Raw genomic sequence first — 9,841 nt, 5'->3', positions numbered from 1 at the left:
CTTTCGTAGTAAATTTCCCCCACATAAGACATATGCCGTACCGAGCGTGAATGCTTTTACAAACCTGCTTTCCGGTTATGTTTCGGTTGGAAATACCGAAATAGAAGACGCTGTAAGTAAACAACAGAGAAGTGAGAACGATCGAACTATACAGAATCTCGAGATTCAAACAAACACTAGCAAAAGCAATCAATTTCAGAAGAAAAAGACTGCAACTTCTTGTGTCATTGAAACCCTAACAAACCAACAACAAAAAAAACTCAAACAAAGCCAAGAAGATCTATCAAACACAGAGAGAGAGTGGATAATAAGCATTCAATAGTGGAAAGATCCGATGGAATGGCTGAACCAAATGGTGTCAGAGCCCTATTATCTCTCCCATTTCCTCACCTTCTTCTCCTACCTCATCCTCCGCACCTCCACTACCTCCCTTCTCTCTCCTCACCTAACTCATCATCTCCTTCATCGAGTACTCTCTCTCTCTTTCTCTCTCTCCAATTTTTTTTTAATGGTCATAATTACTTGTGCTTTAGATTTTGTTAATTTCTTCATTTCTCACTGTATAGGAAATTCAAGCGGTTCTGGCATTTTCTGTGTTGGCTCTTTTGAAGGTATTTATATATTTTTTACTCTGCTTAGTTATAAATAGTTTATATTACTATGTAATGTAACTTACATATTTGTCAAATTCATATATTGGATTAAGAAAGGATGCACAAAATTGGAGCTTTCTCTATAGAATTTCTGTGTACAAATTATTCTGTATTTTTGTTGTGAAAGCCTTAAAAACTAATTTTCATAGAGGGGAAGAGAGAAGAGAGGATAAAGCCGCATCATTGTGTAGATTTGTGTACACAATTTTTGAAGTGGCTAGGATTATAGGAAAGGTTTATGTGTTGTTTGACATGTGCATTGTGGAAATTTCATGTATCTTTTGTTATAGTCCACTTTTGACTGTATTGGTTTCGCGAGGTTTTTAATTCTTAGCTTTTTTCATGTTTGCAACAGTTGGTTAGACAAGAAACTTGGGAGGCCTTTATTGCTGACATGCTGTTTTTTGCAAAGGTGTTCATCTCTCACTGCCATTTCCTGGTTTTGCTTGGTTCTTATAATATATGCAAGCATGACTGTTAGTTATCGAAATTGTGGATCAGATGTGAATGCTTAAACTTGTGTTTGTACCAAATGCATGCTTCTGCAGGAGGAATGTATAGTTTTTAAGTATATTTTTATGTATATTTTCAATGTCGTACTTCTTGTCTCTTATTTGTAATCTCAGTTGCATTTTCTTTCAGGTTTTTCTTGTCGCTCTTGCTTTGGTAATTGATTACCACCTGGCTCTTTGGTACTTGGGGGCATTTTTTGGTAGGTACCTTTTTTCACGTCTTTTGCTTTTGCACATTAACTGGATTTGTTGACATACTAATAGCCAGGTTTGCTTTGTTTCATTTAAATGCAAGGTCTGCCCCCATAGTCTTACCTAAGTTTGTAAAATTTATTTGAATTTATTATGATAGCAATCTCTCCCGTGTTTCTTTATGATATGAATCTTCTCTCATTTGATGGTATGCCTTTGATAACAATATGATATTATAGAATATTCATCTAATTGTCAATGAGCTCCAGCTCAAATTGCATATCCTCACCTTGAAAGAGTAAAGTGGAGGGTGAGGTCATGAGTTCAATATCTTCCAGGTGCATGTCTAACCAATAAAAAAGAGTTTCTTCATTTAATTGTAATGAAAAAACATAGCTGAACATAAGCTGTATGATGAGTCAAATTTTCTTGGATATTAATAGGTTTGATCATTTTGATCAAAATGCTTATCTGGTGTGGTGTTCTCTTTGCAGTGATATATATTCTAACCCAACAGCCTGCCTTCCAAGGACTAGGTAACAAATGAATATAGATTTTTCATTTGTTATTATTATTATTATTACTCTGGGGCAAACTTCTTGTTGATAAGATGCACTTGATAAATTCATGAATGTTTGGCTTTACAATTCAATAAACCTATTTTTTTTTTCTTTTTAATCAATTCTTTAGGTACTTCAAGTAAACTAACACCGTTGCAGTTGGAAACCTTGCTGACAGAAGGAAACATATCAAGATTCTGGCTGGTTGGTTCTAAATACTTTTTTCTCAGAATTCATAATGTTTAACAATTTCAACTGTGTTTTCATCCTGCTAAATGGGCAGAACTTGTAACTTTCAAAAAAAAGTTGGCATCTTCGTTTGGAGTGATTCCAACTCTTTGTGATTGATTTCTCCTATCAGCTAAAGAACTAATATGGTTGTTCACCGATTTATGAAATTAAAAAACATTAGAAGAAATCATCCTTTTATGTCAATTAATAGGGAGACAGGATTTTGAATTCATTTCTTTACCAACATCTACCTTGAATAGGAAAACTGCCCAATAATTGTATGCAAAATATAGGCTATAAAACCTTAGTTAGGAGATTAAAATCCCAAGTAAGGTCTAAGTTATGATTGAAAACGCAATTGAAGAGGAGTGCAAAATACAATATCACCCCCATAATATAAACCAACCAAGGAAAGAGACCCTTTTTTGGTTTGGCCAGAGAGGGGGGGGGGGGTGGGGGAATAATTTTAGCTTTGTTCTGTTCTCTTCGGACAAGGCTTGCCATTATGCCAGCTATGGACATACCAATTCCGTTACCAGCAAGCCCTTTTCTTCACAATCTTTTTGTGGGTTTCCTTAGGTGTGCAGTGCTAGGCAAATGTCCAGTTGGCCCTCACTTGGTCATTTGAGGTACTGTCTTGGGGCATGAGATGCTTCCTTGCTAGTGCTTTTTAGTTATGATGTGCTTACTATTACGATGGGGTGACAGACTGACATTACCTTCTTTTCAATTTTCAAGCAACCCTGGAGTTATTTGTCTTTGTTAATAAGTTCTAGCTCAAAATGACACTTTCTTTTCCCATAAGAATGGGTGGAGGGTAAGGTTGTGGGTTTGTCCACTTGGTGTGTGTATCTTACCAATGAAAATACTTTAATTCATTTTCTGCACTTGTATATAAGTATACTTCCATATATGTGTGCGTGTACATGTATGTAGACATGTTATATGTAGTAAATTTATCAGAAAAATTTGTAAAGATAGATTCTTCAGTTGTTTATATAGGCTGAATAGTGATGCACATTGTTTCATGGTTATTATTTTTGTAAGACGACATGTATGTTCAATATCATTGGTACATTCCTCAATTTAAAGAGATGATAGAATGGGTGGCTTAGGTTCCTGCATGGCCCTACCCCTCATGTTTTTCATTACCTTATAAAACTCCATTTTCCATGGATTCACTTGACTCCAAATAAATTATGCTTATATTAAGGCCCAAAATTATATAGAGTTTGAAAACGTGCCAGTGCTCATTAACAGTTAACCTCAAAAGTAATACTCATAGTTTATATTCATTTTGAGATTGAATGACTCATTTTCTATTTACATTTTTTAAAAATATTTTGGATGATTAAAGAACTTACTTTGGCAGGTAGAATTTCGTGCATCGTGTTCACCTGCTAGCATATGCACAAGTCGGTGCTTTCCTGAGCTCTCAATTACGTATGTTTTTGCCTTACATGGATCTTGAACTTGATAAAAAGAACAAAACAATAAGAAAAGATTATTTCCCAGCAACTTGTGAGTTGTAAAACAATAGTGTTGCCTTTATCGCATTAATCAATATAAGCTGTTATTACCAATTTTAATGTGTGCCTGTGCATTCCTGTGGCAGATATTCAAACAAAAATTTATCTTTTGGAATAGTTGACCTTGGACTCTTCCCAAATACAGCTGAAAAATTTGGAATATATCTTGGTGGTAAAATATCATTAGTTTGGAAACTGTCCAAGTTAATATCTCAGTTTCACTATTATACATGTATTTTTAGTTATTTGTATGGGGATAATGTACTTGCAGGGAGCATGGGTCAACTTCCTACATATATCTTATTTGAGAATGCAGCTGAGGTTGCACGTATTCCACAGTTCGATTTTGAAGCGAAATCTTCTCATCCTCCCATAACTAAGGTTCATTCTTTCACTCGTTTTGGTTAATTTAATTCTTGTCAATTGAAACCACCCCATCCTTCCATTCCCCCCACTCTCTCCCCCCCTCTTCTCACCAAAAACCAGGTTATGGGATTGTCAACTCCTTGCTTCTTACAGTTTGTTCTCAATTTCAATCTATTATTTGGTAAAGGTTTCTTTAATTTATTTTCAATCTATCATGACCCACAAATTTTTGGTACTAAGACTTGGTTATTGTTGTAAGACTTACTCCTTGTCCATAAGGGTGAGGTCATGAGTTCAAGATCCACTAGGTGTGTAACTTACCAATTTAAAAAGACGCCATAAGGGAGTGAAATCCTTGTTTTAAGCTTGTTTCTCTTGGAAACATAATTTTTTAGTAGGGGTGATCACAGGTCAGTTTGGGTTGGGTTTCATATAAACTCATCACTCAATATAATCATGTCGGGTGAAGGGTCCTTGGACCCGTAGTAATAAATGAATAAGCTTGTTCACAAATTCTTATAAATTAGATCTCTAAATTATATTGACAAATAGCAAGAAGAAAAAAAAAAAATACTTAGATCTACAAAATAAATCTAAATCTAAATCTGTAGGGGAAAAGAGATACAGCAAAATCTGTAAATCATATACACAAATAGCCTCCCCCCCCCAGGGGGGGGCGGTTGGGGAATACTTTTAGCTTTGTTCTGTTCTCTTCAGACAAGGCTTGCCATTATGCCAGCTATGGACATACCTATTCTGTTACCAGCAAGCCCTTTTCTTCACAATCTTTTTGTGGGTTTCCTTAGGTGTGCAGTGCTAGGCAAATGTCCAGTTGGCCCTCACTTGGTCATTTGAGGTACTTTCTTGAGGCATAAGATGCTTCCTTGTTTGTGCTTTTTAGTTATGATGTGCTTACTATTACGATGGGGTGACAGACTGACATTACCTTCTTTTCAATTTTCAAGCAACCCTGGAGTTATTTGTCTTTGTCAATAAGTTCTAGCTCAAAATGACACTTTCTTTTCCCATAAGAATGGGTGGAGGGTAAGGTTGTGGGTTTGTCCACTTGGTGTGTGTATCTTACCAATAAAAATACTTTAATTCATTTTCTGCACTTGTATATAAGTATCCTTCCGTATATGTGTGTGTGTACATGTATGTAGACATGTTATATGTAGTAAATTTATGAGACAAATTTGTAAAAGATAGATTCTTCTGTTGTTTATATAGGCTGAATAGTGATGCACATAGTTTCATGGTTATTATTTTTGTAAGACGACATGTATGTTCAATATCATTGGTACATTCCTCAATTTAAAGAGATGATAGAATGGGTGGCTTAGGTTCCTGCATGGGCCTACCCCTCATGTTTTTCATTCCCTTATAAAACTCCATTTTCCTTGGATTCACTTGACTCCAAATAAATTATGCTTATATAAATGCCCAAAATTATATAGAGTTTGAAAACGTGCCAATGCTCATTAACAGTTAACCTCACAAGTAATACTCATAGGATATATTCATTTTGAGATTGACCGACTCGTTTTTTATTTACATTTTTAAAAAATATTTTGGATGATTAAAGAATTTACTTTGGCAGGTAGAGTTTCGTGCATCATGTTCACCTGCTAGCATATGCACAAGTCGGTGCTTTCCTGAGCTCTCAATTACGTATGTTTTTGCCTTACATGGTTCTTGAACTTGATAAAAAGAACAAAACAATAAGAAAAGATTATTTCCCAGCAACTTGTGAGTTGTAAAACAATAGTGTTGCCTTTATTGCATTGATCAATATAAGCTGTTATTACCAATTTTAATGTGTGCCTGTGCATTCCTGTGGCAGATATTCAAACAAAAATTTATCTTTTGGAATAGTTGACCTTGGACTCTTCCCAAATGCAGCTGAAAAATTTGGAATATATCTTGGTGGTAAAATATCATTAGTTTGGAAACTGTTCAAGTTTATATCTCAGTTTCACTATTATACATGTATTTTTAGTTATTTGTATGGGGATAATGTACTTGCAGGGAGCATGGGTCAACTTCCTACATATATCTTATTTGAGAATGCAGCTGAGGTTGCACGTATTCCACAGTTGGATTTTGAAGCGAAATCTTCTCATCCTCCCATAACTAAGGTTCATTCTTTCCCTCGTTTTGGTTAATTTAATTCTTGTCAATTGAAACCACCCCATCCTTCCATTCCCCCCACTCTCCCCCCTCTTCTCACCAAAAACCAGGTTATGGGATTGTCAATTCCTGGCTTCTTACAGTTTGTTGTCAATTTCAATCTATTATTTGGTAAAGGTTTCTTTAATTTATTTTCAATCTATCATGACCCACAAATTTTTGGTACTAAGACTTGGTTATTGTTGTAAGACTTACTCCTTGTCTATAAGTGTGAGGTCATGAGTTCAAGATCCACTAGATGTGTAACTTACCAATTTAAAAAGACGCCATAAAGGAGTGAAATCCTTGTTTTAAGCTCGTTTCTCTTGGAAACATAATTTTTTAGTAGGGGTGATCACAGGTCAGTTTGGGTTGGGTTTCATATAAACTCATCGCTCAATATAATCATGTTGGGTGAAGGGTCCTTGGACCCGTAGTAATAAATGAATAAGCATGTTCACAAATTCTTATAAATTAGATCTCTAAATTATATCGACAAATAGCAAGAAGAAAAAAAATACTTAGATCTACAAAATAAATCTAAATCTAAATCTGTAGGGGAAAAGAGATACAGCAAAATCTGTAAATCATATACACAAATAGCCTCCCCCCACCCCACACACACACACACACACACAAAAAAAAGAAAAGGAAAGATTCACAATATCCCAATTGGACCTCAACCTCAATTTCATGCTCATGGCGACGGCCGATGGGGATGTAAACGGCAACTGAGAACCTAAACTCAAGGACCTCCATCTTCCCTCAACTCAACCGATAAAATAAGGTTGGCAAGGCAATTTGAAGTTAAGGTGACTTTTGCTCAAACGATGGTTATTCGACGAAAGGTGACTTTAGCTCAGGTGATAGAGGTTCAATGGTGATGAGTTAGTGAATAATAAGGAGAGCATTGAGCTTTCAAGGTAAAAGAAGATAAGAGATAAGGTTGCATTAGGCCAATTAGAATCCTCCATGTGTGAGGATGAGATTACATGCATCCAATAAAAATCAAGTCATGTTGCAAGTATGTGTATATTAAATTCAGTCAGGGCGAGTTTCCTCAGGTGGACTTCAGTAAACCTAACATCTGCCTGAATTCACTTTTTTATAATTGCATGACCTGTTGCCAACCGAATAAAACAAAGGGCCTGCCTGTCTGCCTTCTGATCAGCCGGGTGAGCTAGGTCTTTGATCATTCCTACTTTTTAGTATTTTAGGTAGGGAGTAATGTCTCTGACACCCCTAGCATGAGAGCATGAACTAAAAAGAGTTTCTCTTTTGTTGATTGCCCACCAGTCACTCCAACAGATCTCCACTGCTGTTGTCTGAAGGCAATCTTTGGAGATCCCTTTTGTGTAGGGGGAGTCTTTCAGCTCAAGTCAGTTCATCAAATCTTTACAATCTTTCACACTATTGTCTACAATTCACCAATGGCCTAGTGGCATGTCCACCTTTATGGTGGTTCAACATCTGGGGTTCAATCCCCAGTAACTTCACCTATAATAAAAATCTAGCATCTACAATTCACCATGGATGGATCAAGCTTCTTTTATATTGAATCAAATTTGTTTGAAGTCAACGTTTTGGCTTGTTATCTATGGAAGAGGGGGAAATGTTTTAAGATCAGGGGCAAGGAATTCATTGAGACATATAGCGGTTATAGGCAGAGGGATAGTCTTTATGGACACTGCTTTGGGGAAAATTCTTAGATTAGATAACTTACATAGAAGAAGGGAATAAATTGTTGTGGAATGGTGTTGTATGTGTAAGAAAGCTGGGCAAACTGTTGATAATTTACTGCTACATTGTGATATGCAAGCCATATATGGTCTCCAGTGTTGTGTTTGTTTGCGGAGCAGTGGGTTATGCCTAATAGAGTGGTTGATTTGCTAGCATGTTGGAAGAGGAGATTTGCTAAAATACTGTAATGGTGATATTTGGAATGCAATACCTCTGTGCATTACGTGGGCTATTTGGAGAGTGCAACAATAGGCTATTGGAATGATTGAATGAACTATGACAGTCTTGTGATGATCCTTTTATGTTCTTTGTATGAATGGATGGCTGCTTTAACTGGCTATTCTTGCTCTAATGTGAAAATTTTGTACTTACCATTAAATTATTGCTAGAATATGGATCTAATATATTCGGACTGCATTGTGATTTCATGAATGAGCCATAATGTTATTTGACACTGAAACTATCATGCGACTTAAAAATTTACTTAAAACTATCATTGTGATTTCATTAATGAGCCACTATGATTTAATTATGCTTGTTGTTGAGGTGACATGAAATACTAATAATTTGCTCCTGGATAACATCTGTTGCAGAGACTTCTTTCTCGATATTTTGAGCTTGATCGGCTTCTCCTTGAGTATATAAAGGGTAAATAGTTCATTCAAATTGCTGTCTGACGTATACCCGACAGTTTCAATTATTCATTTCAATCGTATTCTTAAGTCTTAACTAGCCTTGAGAATTGAGATGTAAAGAATATAATTTGTTACTTATAAAAACAAGTAAAGAATGTAACAAATTATATAGTTCAGTTTTTCTTGTTGTATTATATTTTTCCCATGTAATGGTTTGATGAGTTTGTTATCCTCATTGAGCCATCTTCATTGGCTGCTTAGTTGTGGCAGCAGTTTGATTGTATAAGATCATATTTGAAGGAAGATAGAAGATACGTTTATCGAGACACTGACTGCTTCAATGATTTTTAGTGACGCTATTCAATAATTCATGCATTTAAATTTTCAGACTGGAGAGAGAGAGAAATAGATAAAAATAAGAAGTTTAAAATGCAGTTAACACACTTGAGGTTTGGGTTAATTTTAGCCAGGTCCAAGACTTTTCTAAATTGACCAACTTGATCCCTAAACTAAACTTGGTCCCTAAACTATTATTCATTTTTCTCACAGTGATTAAGGACCAATTTGGTTAGTTTTGAAAAGTTTTAGATGTGGCTGGCATTAACACAGACCTTAGGGGTGTTAATTGTATTTTACCCATTATTAAGAAAACTAATCATTGACGAAAAACTGTGCTCTGGGCTGATGTTTGGATGCATCCTATGCCCTGGGTTCTCTAAACTAGTTGGGTCTTACTTAAAATTCTGGTCCATTTCCACATTAGTATAATAGGACATGTCCAGCCCAATACTAAACTTGATTGTGGTATGACCCACTTCTGCATACCTAAATATCAAATAAAATGTTAGGCCAGATATGTAACCTTTATTTCGTGGGATCCAACTGAGAAAGTTGGCTAGGTTCCTCGTGCTTCAATAACTTTTCAGCCTCCTTCCCTTTTCTAATGTAGGCTTTTATCCAAGCACTTAACTAACTCTTTAATCATCTCAACTTTACCTCAGCTTTATTCAGGCTTCCCATTGTAATATATTGGCAAAGCCTTGGTTCAGGTCAAGCTCGGTTCGAGTTGGGACCATATGATAATTCACTAAGATTGGGCTTCATGGGTTGAGCTAAGCTTTTTTTATGTCTCTGAAATATAGTGCGCAAACTTTATCCTTTGTCAAAGCTGCACTCTTGCAGCTCTAGAACTTAGAAAATGATAACAACTCTAGCCTTTCTTAGCTTGTAGGCCCATAAGATAGTATATAGTAC

At 35.8% G+C, this 9,841-nt stretch overlaps 1 protein-coding gene across 2 annotated transcripts; it reads left to right on the top strand.

The window, feature by feature from the left end:
- Positions 1–8,915, top strand: LOC112029769 (uncharacterized). Of its 2 annotated transcripts, none has more exons than XM_065778532.1 (10): positions 1–469; positions 567–611; positions 1,009–1,065; positions 1,296–1,365; positions 1,852–1,893; positions 2,048–2,121; positions 5,644–5,714; positions 5,887–5,972; positions 6,072–6,181; positions 8,546–8,915. In XM_065778532.1, exons 1-10 carry the CDS (start codon positions 335–337, stop codon positions 8,606–8,608), a joined length of 753 nt encoding a protein of 250 aa, XP_065634604.1. In that variant the 5' UTR covers positions 1–334; the 3' UTR covers positions 8,609–8,915. The 2 variants fall into 2 exon arrangements, with proteins under 2 accessions (XP_065634604.1, XP_023918226.2); XM_024062458.2 differs by lacking the exons at positions 5,644–5,714; positions 5,887–5,972; positions 6,072–6,181 and adding exons at positions 3,521–3,591; positions 3,764–3,849; positions 3,949–4,058.
- The last annotated feature ends 926 nt before the right edge of the window (positions 8,916–9,841 follow it).

The sequence above is a fragment of the Quercus suber genome, unplaced genomic scaffold (genome assembly GCF_002906115.3).
Source record: "Quercus suber isolate HL8 unplaced genomic scaffold, Cork oak 2.0 scaffold_185, whole genome shotgun sequence".
NCBI classification, from domain to species: domain Eukaryota; kingdom Viridiplantae; phylum Streptophyta; class Magnoliopsida; order Fagales; family Fagaceae; genus Quercus; species Quercus suber.
The sequence above is the reverse complement of the archived record's forward strand: the minus strand, read 5'-3'. Positions and strand labels throughout refer to the sequence as shown.

What these genes read in the sequence shown, in the direction of transcription:
- LOC112029769 (XM_065778532.1), top strand. Translation starts at nt 335, where the DNA reads ATGGAATGGCTGAACCAAATGGTGTCAGAGCCCTATTATCTCTCCCAT. An exon ending in CTGTGTTGGCTCTTTTGAAG is followed by an intron (nt 612 to 1,008) that starts GTATTTATATAT and finishes TGTTTGCAACAG; the next exon opens with TTGGTTAGACAAGAAACTTG. An exon ending in CTCATCCTCCCATAACTAAG is followed by an intron (nt 6,182 to 8,545) that starts GTTCATTCTTTC and finishes CATCTGTTGCAG; the next exon opens with AGACTTCTTTCTCGATATTT.